The sequence below is a fragment of the Carassius auratus genome, chromosome 17, assembly GCF_003368295.1.
Source record: "Carassius auratus strain Wakin chromosome 17, ASM336829v1, whole genome shotgun sequence".
NCBI classification, from domain to species: Eukaryota; Metazoa; Chordata; class Actinopteri; order Cypriniformes; family Cyprinidae; genus Carassius; species Carassius auratus.
In genome coordinates, this window is record NC_039259.1 from 10607352 (window position 1) to 10625420 (window position 18069).

An 18069-nucleotide genomic window follows, 5' to 3' on the forward strand; every position below is an offset into this window, starting at 1 on the left:
CTGATCTGATTGCACAGGGATTGCACAGGGGTGACGTTAGTGTCCTCTCAGTTCCAGGGTCCTGTGAGAAATAAGAGATGGAAAATGATTGGATAAAGTATTTGGTTCAAGTTGTGCGGTTGTTAGAGAAATGACCTTGTTAGCATGGAGACAGGTTTTATTTTACAGAAAAAATAGAGTCAACAGGCTAAAGTCAATTGTATATTCTTACATTATTTACCATAGATTTTCCACGTGGATGCCTGGTTGATTGCTAGCATAAAACATATTTTTCCCCTAGACTCTTTCCGATTGGCTAGCTGTTGTAACCGAGGGGAGTTCGGCCAGTTTACTGGCCAATAAAAATAGCTGTGAACTCTATGATGTCATCACTGAATAAATCACTCTGAATCTGAAATGGCAAGTAATACAAGAAAGTATTCCCACAATTCAGAGCAGTACAGCAGCACAGAACCAGTAAAACAAAATTCCCTAAATATACTAAATAACACATATTTGTGCTGAACTGTTTCAATTACATGTGAATATCTGACCACATATTGCTTTAGAAATATAAAAGAGATATTTAAAAACAAAACCGAAAGGTAAATTCAGAGAATATCATCCCTGTTGGGAAGCAAAAAGCCAAAATGAAGCATTGGAGAGCCTTTAAAAATTTGGTGGAACTTCCCTTTAACTTCCCTTTAACATGACTTGCGCGTTTGATCATCTTATAGCGTGCAGAATGAATTCATCTGCGTTCCTGGCATTCAGAGGCACCAGCACCATCTGACTCCAGCGGAGTAAATTATCGCTGTTGGAGCATGTGACACAACAGCTTTGTAACCACATCTCCCTTTCAATCAGTTCATCTCTCTCTCTCTCTCTCTCTTGCTTGCTTGTTCTTTCTTTTTTCTTTCTTTCTCTGGGGGCAGTAGCGCCCTCCTTTGCTTGTGGGACAGGAATGTTCAGCAGCAGGGTGACAATCTCCTGCTAGCCCTTTACAAACACACACACACACACCGAGGATGACATCAGCTGCTTGTCTACATCGCTGGGACACTCCAGGCTGCCAAAGAGGGAATGTAGCACCCGTCAGTTACTTCAGCCATGCTGCTTGTTCACATACTATCCATACTGAATGGGTTAGCTTTTAATAAACAGGCCCAAGGAGAAAGTACCCTGTTTGATGGAGATAAAGGCTACTGAGAGAAAGAGAGAGAGAGAGAGAGAGAGGGAGAGGGAGAGGAGGACAGTAAATTTGTTGGGGAAAATTAAGCATTTGAAACCGTTTTTTTTTTTTTAGATTTGTATTTTTTTTTTTAATTTACTTTCACATCAGTAACATATCACATTTAAATGAATATAATATAATATAATATAATATAATATAATATAATATAATATAATAATGATCCTATTGTTTTACAAACAATGCTGGTCTTTCAAAAGCAAGGAATGACCATGCATAAGAAGTCATACTTAACCCCAAATGTGTCTAATTGCAATAGTTTAATTGTGATTAGATGTGCCAAGGGAAAAATAGAACATACTGCAATTGGACATGCAGGGATGATGTGGTTCAGTCTGAAAGCAGATTTGTTAAGCTTGAGATAATCTTAGATGACAAACAAGCATCTTCAGTTCCTGATAGCTCATGTAACACAGTAAAGAGTTTTGGGGCTAAAGTTAAACCAACATTCTAGAGCCCTGATTATAGTGTAGAATCAGACTGCCTGTGGTCTTTGTTGTAGTAACAGACAGCGCACATGTGTGTGGTGTGTGTATATGTGTGTGTGTGCATATGCAGCAACTGTACACCACACATGGCACTATAGAAGAAGACAACCACCCCCAGCCCTGACCCCACTGGTGATGAGCCAGGTATTTTTTTTTTAAGATGAACTAAGCTAACTAAAACTAAATTTGAAACAAAAATACTTAAGTCTATATATAAATTTAAATTAAATGGACGCTTTTATCCAAAGAGACTTACAGTGCATTCAGGCTATACATTATATAAGCTTAAAATATATATATATATTGAGTTAAATTAAATCTAAACTAAAGTAACATCTTACTCCTGATTTCTCTCAACATGGGGGCAGGAGGCTTTCAATCAATAAATGGGGAAAATAGGTAACTTTTTTATCTTGTAAATTAAAAAGTAATGCATTACTTCATTTGTTACTTGAAAAAAGTAATCTGATCATGTAACTTGCGTTATTTGCGATGTTTTACCCCCAACACTGTATATAAAAAAATTAAAACAGAACAGATTAAAGATTTTAAGGGTTAAATATGAAAGTATAATGTATGTTAAAGGTTTACTTTTAAAATACATTGTAAAAGTATAAAATAAATTTTATGATCACATATTTGATGCAATTTTTTTTTTGTATAGCATGTTCACTGTTTTATGTGAAATTCCTTAAACTATTTCATAACTTCTAAAACAAGCTGTACAAGAATCTGAATGTGAATCCGTGATCACCTGACTGAGCTGTCAGTTCAGTTTTACGCCTGAGAGATTTGGTTTAGCATGAAGGGTCTAAACCAAACAATGATGTAATCAGCGTTTATTTTCTGCTCGTTCACAAATACACACACACACACACACACACACACACACACACACACAAACACACAGTCTTAGGGAGAGGGGCCTGGACATTGAATAAAACAGAAATAAAGAGAAATGGAGCCGGAAGGAGAGTGAAGGTAAGGAGGGGGCCGTCTGTCCTTCTCCTCTGTTCCCTAGTTTGGTCACTCGGAGCTCTACATCAGGGGTCATACGCTGGGGCTCAGAGATTGTGATACAGACTGGGCAAAACATCACACGCATACGCATATAGTCATACAACCTGTTTTCTTAGTAATGACAAATGACTTACTGTTCCAAAAAGGAGAGAGTGATATGTGTTGCTGGGAAGACTCTGAAAGAAAAGAGAGAGAGAGAGCAAGCGGTCATGGCCATTAATATAAATGGTTCCTCCTACATGTGGTCATCGTGCGGAGTCTGTTTTAAACTGTGCTGCGTGTTGTCAGGAGCAGCTGTCTGTCATGCTGGAGCTCTCAACCCCTTTCCCATGTGGCATTGCATCATTCGCCCTGTATCCAATGCGAGTAAAGTTTCACAGTGTGCTTTAGCCTAGACAGACATTAGATGGGCAAACATGTCCATGACTCCAGAACGCATTCAGATAACAAGTCTTTTAAATGCATGTAAAATGAGAGGTTAATGGTCCCAGACCTCCTGACCTCCAGCAGGGAATAGTTAAGCATGTACTCATGACAGCAGTGCCGAGCTTGATCCAACTTTGTCTCAAGTGTCCATGTCTCTCATTCCCGTAAATGTACTCCATAATTGTGCGACTATATTGGCTGTGTTAAAACAAATCATTATATTGCATTTGCATGAAGTTTCTAAAGGTATTTTAAAAAATGTTTTAGTACTGATAAGGCACAATGAAAATCCTGTGCTTATACATAGGAACTGTATGCTTAAATAATGAATATCACATTGTATAAGGCTACTTTTATATTTTTATTAGTAGTAGTATTATTAGTAGTACAAGCCTATAAGTAAACCTATAAAACAATATATACAATATTTTAATATTTTATTATGTTTTAGCATTATTGTTTTGTTTTAAGGTTAATTCAAAAGTAATGCAGTTGCATATTATTTAAATTCTCCAGGACCAGTTAGTCTGAAACCAGTTCTATTAGACAGAGAGTTTACTGGTCAATTGAAGCTGACATATTGCTCTGGCATCTCCTCGAATGACCCTGAGCAAACACTACAGAGACATTCCTCTCTGTTTAACACCGCTAGATGAAATTCTGCAAATATTCCACACGATTCTCTTAACGTTTCTAGAATGTCTGTCAGAAAACCCCAGGCACTCAAGGTCCAATGTGAACATATTAATATCTGGGAGAATATCTGGCACATTTAAAAGAGCTCGATCTAGAGGAGGTTCCTTCTTGAAGAAAGCATTAACAGTTTTGATTTGGAATATTAATGTAAACTAGTGGGAGAGAGTCAACATTAATAGGTGTGTGTTTGACTGACCTCGTGTTTGTTTAAGTGAAGGTGATAATGTGAGCTAGATTTGAGAGGAATCTCTTTGCTCAAGTGCTGGTATGGATTGGGTGTCCAGACTATACCTCACACCCCTGTGGCACCCTGAGAATCAGCCAATGTTCTTCAGCACAGCAACTTAACTGTAGTCTACTACACTATGTTTTGTAATTAAGTTGGCATAATCTTTTTTTTATTCTTAAAAAAAGTATTTTAAATATATAAATAATGGTAGGCTATATTATAACTTTATTGTTAATAAGAAATACTATACAATACTTAAAATGTAAATTGATTTAGAGTTACAACCAGCCATGCCTTAAAGTTGTGCTAAGTATTTATGCACAGTATTTATATTGCATATGTTTATTCTAAAAAGGTGGTTTACAATTCCATCACGTACAGTAATTGCTTTAGGCATCAGTCATGATAGATGAATGGGGTCTAGCCCAAATTCTATGCACTGCTCTGCATTGTGTGGATCACGCAGTTACATTTTCAAGGGTGGTCGGGGGTCTTGGTGTGGGGTAGGAGGGGTCGACATGTGAAGTTCTGTCTTCGGCGCATTCTGTGGTATAAACCAAACCACAGTCCCGCGAGCGCAGCTGTCAGGTGTGCGTCACCGTGGACCACCGGTCAGTCACCGCGCGCTCTGCTTACCAACACCGAGATGTTGCACTGTCCTACTTGACTTACCCTCTGCTTCTGCACGTGAAACAGAGCTCGACAGTTCCGCTGCCTGCGAGCCGAGAGGAGCGAGCGGGTTATCATGAGTTGTCTGGATGTTATGTACCCGGCTTATGGTCATTACGCACCGTACGCGCACAAAGCTTCAGCGTTCATCAGCACTTTACCGGTAAGCAGGTTTCCGCGCAATGCATTGCTATGGGAAATGCATAATTAAATAAGACATGCAAGTGTGCAGTTTTACACTTTTTAATGTTTATATCAGGATTTTGTTTGTTTGCTCTGTGCATGAGTTAGCCTATGTTAGAGCGGGGCAAGTTGTCACATTCCAGTGAATATCACATTTCAGCACAAATCTTAAATTCTCGGCCATCTCAAGCAGTCGAACCTTTCCATTATTGCACAGAAATACAGTTAAAAATATGCATTTCATTCGTGGGGCGTTTTTTCACATTACATGGTAAGTGGAACCTGACATTAAACCGTTTACATGGACTTTTCAGCTACATTTAAACAGAAAAAAAATCATGAAATAGCAAACGTATCGAAGGTAATATATGCTACTAAAATATCAAACAAGTGTGTTCAACAAATATTGTGACTGATAAATTGCACAAATAAATACGAACTAGCATTCACAACACAGGTGGTCACTTGTCTTGATCTGACTGTCCCGAGAACACTGTTCAGTCTTTCAGTACAAACTTATAAAACTCTATAGTTAAAATCATTATATAGTTGACTTTATAGTTGACTCTGAATATATACAAGTATGATCAGTGGGAAAAAAAAATAATAATAAAAAAGTAACCTTATTAGTTATTACTTACTACTCTTAAACTTAATACCTATCAGATTGTGCTGCCAAAAATATATTTGAATTGTTTTATAGGTAAGTTTAGGGTAAGCACAAATTGTCAGAACATCTGCTACACACGAAAAAGTGACAGTCCGCTTAATACTAAAATACTGATATTGCGTACGTACTGCGTATCACCTCAATAGTATGATTTGATTGTTTTTATGTTTTTTTACCAAATATTTTTTTTAGATACTCAAATTCCGAAAGTAAAAAAAAATATATGATTGCAACTGTCGTACACACCTATATACATTCATAATTGCACAGTCAGATACATGCACACACACACACACACACACACACACATACACACACAAGCATACATAAACACTGACACAGTCAGACACACACACAAAAACAGAATGTGTCGCAATGTTTCTCAGCTACTTCTTTTTCTTAGGCACCCCTTGGTCTGAGAAGCACCTTGTCTCGCTGTAGGGATCCGATGGACAGCATGGCGACCCCGTGCTGCTCGGAGGGTGTCCCGGTTTCTGCTGGAAGCTCCAGCTCAGGGGGTCTGTCCCCATCACCATATCCTTCATCTGGACAAGCAGAGGAGGCTATGAAGGGCAAAGAGGTCAGGGAGGCAGAATACCTGAGCTCACGATGTGTCCTCTTTACCTACTACCAAGGAGACATTAGCAGCGTGGTGGATGAACACTTCTCCAGAGCTCTCAGCACCTACATGGAGGTAGAGGGCAAAAAGAGGCACAGTGATCCCAGCACAGGTGAGAGTGCGGCAAAAGCACCCATTAGTTTGAATGAAGACAGATGCAAGGGAATTTAAAATTACTGCAAATCATTTGCATACACAAATCAAAATAAAATGCATTGAACTTAATCAAATCAACTTGAATTAAATGTAACTGAATGAAGCGTCTTATTAGAATAAAATCAGTTAGAAATGAATGATCAATTTTACAATTTATTCAAAGTGATGCAATTTTGTCATTATTTAGCCATGTCATTATTTCCTCAAGTCATTCCAAACCGGTGTGGCTTACTTTCCTCTGAACACGTAAAAATAAAAGTTCTTTATGGGCATCACTGGTTTACCTTACCATTGCACAAAATGTTCTTTATAGTAGAAAAAGATTCATATTATTTAAATATTCTTTACACTAAGAAGTTTTTTTTTCTTTGTTTTTTTTTTAAAGAAAGTTATTTGGGGAACTCAAAATGGTTCTTCTATTGAATCAATAATTTTAGAATTAATATTTTGAGGAATGCAAAAGAAGACATTTTGAGGAATGTTTCAGCTGTTTGTATACATGTACACAAATATTCATAACCAAAAAAGGGTAACATCTAAATTAACTGGTTTTATTGAAATCAAAAATATTATTTAATATCACTAAATCAACCTATATACATCAATTCATAACAAAAACAATTATTTGTATGGGTTCAGTCAGGTAGAAATAACTCTTTAAGGTAACATTGCAGGTTATCACGTTTTACAGTGAAAGTCAAAGAGGTCCATAAGTTTCAAGCAGAAGAAAGAAAACCATATGAGCTCACAGCATCATGAAGGTGAATAAATGATTACCAACATATCACTTTTGTTTGAACTAGCAAGGATCAGAACAGGAGCAAACAAAAAATGACCACAGTTGCACAGTCACAAATAGTCACAAATGTGATTCACTTTCTGTCCCTTTTAAGCCGCCAGCTGAGATAGCGTGAGTAGTCTGTTGAATACCAGCTTGCACAAGTGTTTGCTATGCAAGGTGGTGCTTAATTTGTGTGTGTTTACCTTAATGAACCTTTGGTATATTCCCTTCCTCCCTCCCTCCCTCCCCATGACATCTTCATCTGGCCTCTCAGACGCTGCCTGCCTCCCAACAGATACTATGTTTATACGTGGCGGTAAGCGCAGTGGCTCGAGCTCATATCACGTTCAAACAGCTCACAATACCAAGCGTCAGATTTATGAGGAGCTCGCCCACCCCTCCTCTGATTATGACCACATCACCGGTGTCTTTTTTCAGAGGAATTCTAAACATAAAAGTAACGGCTAAAAACATACTTCACCCCTCCCTCCGCATTCTCTGAGGGGTTACGGGGGCCGGAGGGTTAGTAAAAACAACAGGTGGGGGCACGAGCAGAGACAGGGGTCTGCAGGTCTGTGGAGGTGCTGGGGGGCCTATATGACAGAAGAAGGAGAAGACCACCTCCAGGTTTAACTTTGTGCCTTATATAGACCTTTACAGCAGACAGAAGTCTGCGCCTTTTTCTCGTCTTTCTTCTGCTCTTTTGTTGCTTGTCAATATCTTGACCTCTTCATCTTTTGTATTTCTTTGATGCGTTTTCTTACTCCTTTCTAGCTCTCCCTCTCTCTCTTTCCATCTCTCATCTCTCTCATGTGGCCGTGTGTATTTCTGTGATGTGTGCTAAGCTCTTTAGAAGCAAATGGAACACCATATGATTCAACCAGAAAGACATCTGAGGGCATGGGGCTGGAAATCATGTGAAATCATGTGACAAGCCTGACCTGAAAGTCCAAGGTGCAACGGCCTTATATGTGGACAAATGAGACAGAGAAATGTCATCTCAGCTGGACCTCTAATAATATGATAACTAACCGACACCAGCGTGCACATTATAGGGGGGTTTTAGGGGGTCGGACCCCTCTAATTAAAGCTTGAACACTCCAAAGGGAGTTTCAGTGTTTCAACATTGTTTAGACAACATTTCAGTTACCAAAACTTGGGATTACAAGTTAGTCAGAGCACACAGAAGAGAGATGCTCGTGAACTGGGCTCATATGCTCCTGAGGAGGTCACCATAGCAACAGTAGCAGTGACAGAAATTAACTTTTCATTAAGGGCTGATGGATTGATTTCTGGTGCTTTTTTTCAACCTTTATAAGGATTTTAATAAACAGAAGAAATACAGATATTTTTGATTGTACTGTATTGATTTTGGTGGTTTTATTTGTAAAAAATAAAATAAAAAATTAAATAAAATAAACAACAACATCATCAAAAGAGATATTAAATGGTTAATGACAAAATTAAGAAAAATTGTGGAGGCAGGAAATCAGAGAATTAGAGGGAAACAGGTAAATTCCATGGAATAAGGCATGTGAGTAACGTTACTAAACTAAGTTCTCTTTTATGTCTTATTGCACTTAAACTGTCAAATACACACGTTTATGTTAAAAGCACACATGTTACAAAAACAGACGGTTATGTCTGTGGAGGTAAACTGCATGTTTATTTTAGATCTGTGTGGCAGCAGGTAATAATAATACGCAGTATATTGCTCTATTGTCTACTATGAGGCCTAAGACATAACAGTAAGCATGCTTTGCTTGAACTTTCACCATGGTGTTAGAACTGGTAGATCGTTGTTGTTTGTGTAACTATCCCACTGACTTACAAATCTGCCAATATTTACAATCCAAATATATGAAAATATATCAAAATTTACAGTAGTTTTTCTCCAAGCAATCATCCCATTACATCCTTTGCTTTTTGTTTCTCTTTGTCATTCTGATTCTTTTCTCTCCCCTTTAGATGCTTCATCCTCAACCAGTCGGCGTAGTTTCCCTCCATCTTTTTGGGACAGTAACTACCCCTCTCCACCCAGCCGACCCCTTTGTGATCCCACAGGTGCTCCCACTTATGCTATGGACCCCTACGCCCAGGCCCTGCACCCGGGTCTGCCTCATACACACGCTCACCCGCACCCATCAGAGTCCTGGAGCTACTCTCAGAGCCAGCCCTATCCCCCCCCACGGCCCTTACACGAACTGTACACCCCTCCTGGGCTGGATGCCCACTACGGACCCCTACTGATGCCTGCCGTCCGGCCGCCTCATCTGCCAACGCTGCCTGGGCATTATGATGTGGGAAAGCTGGAACCCACCCCAACATGGCCAGGGCTGCTTCCGCCTGGGGAAGTGGCACAGAGTCTGGCTCTCAACATGGAAGGTGATCTTATGTAGGGAAACAAAATGCAAGTGCTGAGGTTACTGTAATTAATCTTTTTTATTAAATATTTGCTTTTCATATTTAATGAAGGTGATGTTTAAAAAAATAAACATTATACCAGATAAATAATGTATTTATATGTTAATGTTCACAACTGCACACAAAATTATAATTTTTTTTAATTTTTCTGGCAGCATAAATTATACGCTTTTTTTTTTAAATCTGAACACTGCAAACTTCATCAGTAATTTGCTGGTAAACTCTCAGTTTGTGAAATGAAGCCATTAAGCTTTCACATGTGCTATACAGAAATTCATTTTCCAAACTAACTGAGAGTTTACCAGCAAATCACCGATGAAGTTTGTGCAGTGTTCTGTTTAGAAAAGTGCATGAATTATGTTTAAAGCAAACGAGACACACACCCTCCAGGTTAATGGCAGGAAATGGATTGTTTGGCCTCAGCTGTTGGTGCTTATTATATAAAGAGTTTGCCGCCACCATGGAGATTGTGTGTGTGAATGGTTCCTCTTGTGTTCAGCCATTGTGTTCATGTCTGCTTTGCACGGCAGGTCTCCAGCACCACAAGAAAGGGAAGGAGCTCTACTGGTTTTAATGAGAAGCCCTTCATCGACCATCCAATTAAAGCCTGCAGTTTGGCCCATTGTAGCCGAACTGTTGTTTCTTTAGTCCCCACGCACAGCAGCTCTCTTCACCAGCTCTGCACACGCTCTGAACACGCTCCAGGACTATTTGTGTGCACCATGGAGATATGAACATAGGGCGAGGAGAGAACGCCTAGGGGAGGAAGGGGTGCTAGACGACATGGTCTTTCTGTTTTTTGATCTTTTTTAAACTAATTTATTGTGGTGTAAAAATCCAGCCCCTGTTTGGAACGGTGAGATGTAAGAAACATTGCATGGTGCAGTATATAGAATGATACATTTGTACACAATCTGGCTGTTTATATTGACTGAACAACGATGGCAGCAATGTGTTTGTCTTGTTTCATTGCATTATTTTTCTTCCCATGTACAGTACTTTTATTTATATATACATCAGTATTTCTGTGTTTCAATTAAAATACACTTTCAGCCAGTGCTATTAGTTTTTTTTTTCTTTTTCTTGGAATACGTGCTATGGTGTGAAACAGCTAGAATAAATCTGAGAGAACTCAGAAATAATTAATAAACCATACCTTATCATTAAAGAGTGAGATAAAATGATGTGATTTTCCAGGTTAATGAACCACTTCAGAGAGATTCTGTAAATGTTATTATAAGGGGAATGTCACTTCTGGTGTATTTTTTTATGTGTGAGTCTACTTTATTGAATTCAAAATGAATAGATGTTCTTTTAAGAAAAAAATGTAAGAAATTGTTTGTATTTCAATATTAAACATGCGTTTAAATGTGTTGCCTTGTTCTAGTAATGGCCTATTTCTATTATCTTGAAGATGTCTATTGTTATGAAATATTAAAAAGAATACTTCATATTTCAAAATTGGGTTGTAAGTTAAAAATCGGATTTGTCTTTGTGTCATCCAAATTTCTAGAGCAAGAACCAAAGAAACATTTCCAACTAACATGTTTGTCACAGACATGTAAGGTCACTGACAGAAAGCCTTGATTTATTTTTGTGTCTTGTGTAATTATGGGCTGCTGTAGCCCAGATTTGATACTGATCAGACTGTATTTATGTTCCTCTGGAAGGAAAGATGTTCCAGGCTTATCACTGATGTTGTTGGTCACAAACTCACTCTTGTCTTGTCATGAAATTATAAACGGGTGCACAGATAGTTGGTTCCTCTAAGACTCCCCTGCCAAAACTGTAAAACATGACAGCCAGCTGGTACAAAATATCTGTCTGTCAACCGGGACTATTTATATTTATGTTTTAAGACAAAACAGAAAGTTGATTATTAATATATATGTAGCAAAAATGCATGCCACAAAGATCCTTTAAATAAATAGGCCAGAACAAGAACAAAGCAGTGAGTTATTCTGTTTTTAATGCAATACATTACTGCACTTTTACAGAATAAGGATGACATTGAGTCATTTCATACTCAGTTTCAAGTGTGAGCCATTATTCAGAAATCACATGAAATGGTATGTGACCTTTAAAGTTTTGTCAGGTGTGTTTCACACTTACATGAAGAGAAACAAAAACGACCTCTGCTGGCCATGTATTGTAATTGTTTTTCCAAACTTCGTGGAAAATGGTGTTAAAATAAAAAAAAAATCTGATTATATATATATATATATATATATATATATATATATATATATATATATATATATATATATATATATATATATATATATATATATATATATATATATATTAAATAAAACAAATAATAATAGAGTTGTTATAGTATACAAAATGATGCAAAAATGTGTAAGGGTCAACTTTGTATGCGCTGATTTGTGTGTCAGTAGCAACTTTATGTTAGCCTATGTTATGTATATGTTGGTTGAGAAAAAATTCCTGAAAAACATTAGTCATGGTTAAGCAGTTATTTTGTTGTTATATGGCACTCATGTGTTAGATGGTAAAAAAGAAATTGTGGCCAGATATCATCAGATATTGACAAGTTTTTAGGACACAGATACAGTCAGTCATTTGACACAAGTTATAAAAATGTTATACTTCAAACATGTGATCAGTAATGCAGCAAGCAAGTGGTTTTCTGTCATCTGGTGTCTTCTCACGTGAGTTCAAATGTACCTAGTGTGGTTAAGTTCAGTCATTTTCAACAGATTTTACCCTGATTTTACATTTAAAAACAAGAAAAGAAAGAAAGCCGTGGTCGTAAAGTACCTAAATGGTAAAATAAGCAGAAATCTAACAGTGAAGTATATTATTATTAGCATTAACATTATTATGATCAGCAACACTATGATACAATATACAACATTATTAAGATACAAACAAACTATACAATCAGTTTAAATTCTGGATATTAAAATCAGCCAATTAGAATTATTTCTGAAGATTCGAGTGGCACTGAAGACTGGAGTAATGGCTGCTTATAATTCAGTTTTGTCCTCACATGAATAAATTACTATTCCAATATTTACAAATAAAACAGTTATTCAATAGCTGTTTTTACTAGATTTTGATTAAATAAATGAATTCTTGGTTAGCGAGCATGAGTCTTCATTATTATGATATACAACAACAAGGGAGAAAACATGTTTGTGCACAAACATAAAATGTACACTAAGCACTAACACATGAGAGCACACCGATGCCTACATCTATACATTTGAAACCACCACAAAACACGTGCAAAAAAAAAAACAAGAAGAGCTCTGTACTTTTGTCCACTTCAACACAAAGGAGTCCAGTCATCCTATAGAGAACTGCAGCATGTTACCCTAAAACCACATCTGCCGTGTTCTTCAAATATGGAGAACGCTTCTGTGCCTTGTCACTTGATCTTTTACCTCTATCATGACAGTGCAAAAAAAAGCTCAGAGAGACACATTAATGTGATCTTTAAGTTGGCCTTGAGTCCATAGTTCACAGGATTCATGATCAACTGAGAGAGTGCCAAACAAGATATTATGTGACAGTGTGAAGGGAAAAAGAGACTCATAAAAACAAGTGCAGGTAATACAGAATGAGCAAGGATATGTTAATGAAGCAGAATCTTTGTGAGACTGAAGTAAACAGGATGTGGGTTGGGTAAAACCTTTCAAAGAAATCCAGGCAAGCTATGTGATTCAGAGGAATCTGGATCTTCCCACACAAATGGTATTTCACATTAACAGGAAATCAAATGCTGCTGTATATTAATCACAATGCTTACAGGCAGAGAAGAGAGAATGAGTTATAGAAAAACCCTGAGATCATCATCACGGTGTAGTAAAAACCATGTGAAATATTATTCATGAGAAGTGAATAAGTATGAATAATAATGGAAGTTGGTGATCTTTGCCTGGAGCTTTTTAAAATGAATTCTAATGAACTTTTGTTTATATTGTAGGCCTATACACTGATAGACATTTCCTCATGTGTTTGTTTGATCAGCTCATGAATTGCTGACATGCAACAGCTACTCAGTCACATAGTTTCATTTATGTACATGACAGATTCTTTTATCCAAATGTATACATTTTTATCTGAGATACATAAAACACACAAGCCAATCCCAACCTAAACAAATTCCCTCAGATGCTTATTAAAAGGGCAATGGCATAGACCTTTGTTGTCACTGAAAAATGTACAGTAAGCCTGTCTTTACTGCAAATTAAGCTCCTTTAGAAGACCCCTCTGTGACATTATTATTATTATTTTTAACATGTTTGGAAATTTTATTTTAGTTTAAAATTATGCTTATATTACCTGTACATTTTTTCTACAGTTTTCTTTTCTTTTTTTATTATGTCAAAATGTTTCCTCACAGGCCATGCAGCTAAGTCATACAAGCACATATAGGCATAGACACATATATACACAGGCATACTGTTTCTGAAAGAGTGTGTCACATGCAGTTTGTTACTGGAAGAGGCAGAAAATTTGCAACTTCATCAAAATATTTATGAGCGATGTTTTGCAGTGTTGTCATTGGTATGACTGCTGACATTGCCTTGAATAATAAAATCAGAACTCACATACTGCTGAGACACAATCAAACAAATACAATTTGAAAGATTAAAAGAAAGAAGAAAAGAATCTCCAGTTGTTGTTTACAGGAAATTTCCTTCTACACAGAGTGTTCCCCAGCATTACACTCTTACAAGCCACATACAATTGCTGTTACGTAATTTCCCTTTTTTTTCTTTTGCACTCAGCATCACTATTTGTTTTATGGGTTTATGACAGGCACCTGATCAGAGACACCAAAAACGCCTATATAAACTCAGATCGTCACTCTGACAGACACTGACAGGCCGGGTGACTGACATCAAGGAAACTTATATCCTACATACCATCACAAGTAAGTTCTCAGGTTAGATGTAAATAAATACTGTTTGAGGGAAAATGCGGGGGAGTACAGAAGAAATGAAACAGTGACGTTAGACACCCAGTTCTGTTTTATCTTGTGCACCTCTTGTCCGACCTCACACTCGTGTCTTCTCTTTCTCGGTGCAGGATGAGGTTTTTGGTTGTTGCCGCTACTTTTCTGGCTGTTGCCAGTGCTGCCAGTCTTTCTCTGGAGGACATGGAGTTTCACGCATGGAAAATGAAATTTGGTAAGAGAGTCTGCTTCTTAGTTTTATCTATCTTATCTATCTTCAGAATCTTGAGAAAAGAGAGTCATCAGCTGCTTGTGTGTATCAGGTAAGATCTACCGTTCTGTGGAGGAAGAGTCTCAGCGTAAGCAGACCTGGTTTTCCAATCGCAAACTGGTTTTGGTGCACAACATGATGGCAGATCAGGGCATCAAAACCTACAGGCTTGGCATGACGTACTATGCTGACATGGTAAAAATTAAAACACTCTCTCTCTCTCTCTCTCTCTCTCACACACACACACACACACACACACAAAGAGGTCATTATAATTATCATCATAATCAGTTAGAAAATTGATGCTGAATGTGAAGTGTATTTTAAATTTTTTTTCTATTATATCTTTTTTAATATATTTGAAATATAGTTAAACAAATATATATATATAATTAATAATCTTATTCAATTAATTAATTTTGCTTTACATGAAACTTCATCACATTCCTCCCATCCTCTCTCAGAGCAATGAGGAATACAGACAGGTGGCGTTCCATGGATGTCTTGGCTCCATGAATAACACTAAGGCCCGTGGTGGTGCTACATTCTTCCGGCTGAAGGATGCTGTTGTGGTGCCCACTTCTGTGGACTGGAGGGACAAGGGATACGTGACCGATGTTAAAGACCAGAAGGATTGTGGATCATGCTGGGCCTTCAGTGCAGTAAGAATCACATTTTAACATTTACAAACAGATCTTATATGGCTAATGTTTATAGCTCAGGTCAGCATTCTTAACCTCTTTGCATGTATTCATCCTTCTTTTGTCTCTCAGACTGGTTCCCTGGAGGGTCAGACATTCAAGAAGACAGGAAAACTGGTGTCTCTGAGTGAGCAGCAGCTTGTGGACTGCTCTGGTTCTTTTGGGAACATGGGCTGTGGTGGAGGACTAATGGACCAGGCCTTCCAGTACATTAAATCCAATGGGGGTCTGGATACAGAGGAGTCCTATCCATATGAGGCCATTGTAAGTCGTAATGATGTTTGAGTCTGACCATAGTACTTCACCTTGTCGTTGTTGTAGTTTTTAAATGATTTCATTTAAATTTCATTTAAAAGCTCATCAATTGTCTCCTCACAGGATGATCAGTGCCGTTATAACCCGAGCAATGTGGGTGCCACATGCACAGGATATGTTGATGTCACCAGTGGGGATGAAAGTGCTCTACAGGAGGCTGTTGCCACAATCGGCCCTATATCTGTTGCAATCGATGCTGGACACAGCAGCTTTCAGCTCTACGAATCAGGTAAATGCTATCACTTGTTTTTTAGGTCCTGGGTTTTACATTTGACATTTTATTCATTATTTATTCAGGTTTGAATTCAAAATGTGTTGTCTAATTTCATAAATCATGTTTGTAGGTATCTACAATGAGCCTGACTGCAGCAGCTCTGACTTAGATCATGGTGTCCTGGCTGTTGGTTATGGAAGTTCAAATGGAGAGGACTATTGGATCGTCAAGAACAGGTTAAGAAAAAAGCACATGTTGATGAAGCAGTAATAGTACGTTGCTGAGCAAGGAGTAAAACTATATGTAAACATTCAAAACTTCTGTGATTTTAGCTGGGGTGTGGGAATGGGGTGACAAGGGCTACATCATGATGTCCAGGAACAAGAGCAACCAATGTGGCATCGCTACTGCAGCCAGTTATCCTCTGGTCTAATGGGTGAGTTCATTACTTATATGATTTCATGGCTTTAGTCAGTTCACCACAATTGGTGCAAGTTCATTTACCTGTAAAAAGGTTTCTATGGACATTTAAAACATAGGTTTAAATGTAATAAATACATGTCAATGATTACTTTGCAATTAAGGATAAAATTACTTTCTTATGTTCTGCAGGGAAGATGAACACGGACAACGGAAGGGAGAAAAGGAAATGTGGACCGTTTGACTGATTGTACAAGAATACCTCATAATCATATTTTTAGTTTAATTACAATTTCCAAAATTTGAATGAACTAACTTCAGCTGTTGTTTATATTTTCAAATCCCCTAAACTAGGAAAACACTATGTTAGTATGAAGTACCGGAATAAAATGTATGTGGTTTTATATTTGATCATGAAACTCTCATTCTTGTGGTTGTTTGGTCTTTTCCAATATTTCCTCTTCATAATTCACAATCAACACAATGCTTCAGTTTGGCTTGTTTTAACTAGATAGCTCTTTAAAATCATCAGGAATCCAAAACATTAGACTTTTCCTCATTAAAATCATGCAACCAAGTCTTCATCTGTTTTTTTTCCCCCCGAGAGAACACTACAATACCAAGCTGATAGACAAGTGTTGGCTTGTTTTAACTGATGATGATTCGCATGGTTAACTTTTTTTAACTGAAAGGTTCTTTAAATAGTCAGGAACCCAAATCACAAGACTTTTTTTTGTGAGATGCATACGTGTAACATGCATACGTTTTTACTTTCAATAGACAGAAGGTTACACGGGCCTCTATTCCTTCCATCAGTCAGTGACTGACAGAATTCATAAAAATACAATAACTGAAAGTAAAACAGTACTACAGTTTAGAGGAGCTGAGGTCCTGGGGTGGGGGGGTGGTTGTCTTGAGAAAAGTCTATGCAGCCTGTTTGTTTTTTGAAACAGATACAGTTTTTATTGGTAAACAACTGCATTTGCATAAAATAGATCCTATAATATGACCTCATAAGGATTACTGCATATGTTCATTATTTATTGAATGATATTATTAGAGTATACTGTGCATGCTTAAAGATAGAGTGTGTTCATTTATGAAAACACCTATTTATATCTCACATCTTCATTCTGCCAAACACTGACACACCGGGTGATTGACATCAAGGAAATGTATATCCTACTTACCATCACAAGTAAGGTTTTTCAGGTTTAACCAGATTAAAAAAAAAAAAAAAAAAAAAAGTACTGCTGGAGGAAAAATGTGGGGAGTACAGAAGAAATGAAACAGTGACTTAGACACTCAGTTCTGTTTTATCTCGTGCACCTCTTGTCCGACCTCACACTCGTGTCTTCTCTTTCTCGGTGCAGAGGATGAGGTTTTGTTGTTGCCGCTGCTTTTCTGGCTGTTGCCAGTGCTGCCAGTCTTTCTCTGGAGGACATGGAGTTTCACGCATGGAAAATGAAATTTGGTAAGAGAGTCTGCTTCTTTAGATTGATCTGTCTTTAAAATCTTGGGAAGAGAGTCATCAGGTTCTCTTTACTGACTGAATAAACAACCTAGACAAAACAGACAGTGAAGCCTTTCAGACAATAAACAAAGACAGAAGCGTTTGATGAATCT

The 18069-nt window shown here is 37.6% G+C and overlaps 1 protein-coding gene and 1 pseudogene across 1 annotated transcript; both read left to right on the top strand.

Moving 5' to 3' along the window:
* The first annotated feature begins 4599 nt into the window (after positions 1–4599).
* Positions 4600–10965, top strand: LOC113117225 (transcription cofactor vestigial-like protein 2). The gene is made up of 4 exons (XM_026285756.1): positions 4600–4922; positions 6016–6343; positions 9137–9553; positions 10123–10965. The coding sequence occupies exons 1-4, from the start codon at positions 4836–4838 to the stop codon at positions 10164–10166; spliced, it is 876 nt and encodes a 291-aa protein (XP_026141541.1). The 5' UTR covers positions 4600–4835; the 3' UTR covers positions 10167–10965.
* Positions 10966–14402: 3437 nt separating this feature from the next.
* LOC113117224 (cathepsin L1-like) lies at positions 14403–16663 on the top strand (annotated as a pseudogene).
* The last annotated feature ends 1406 nt before the right edge of the window (positions 16664–18069 follow it).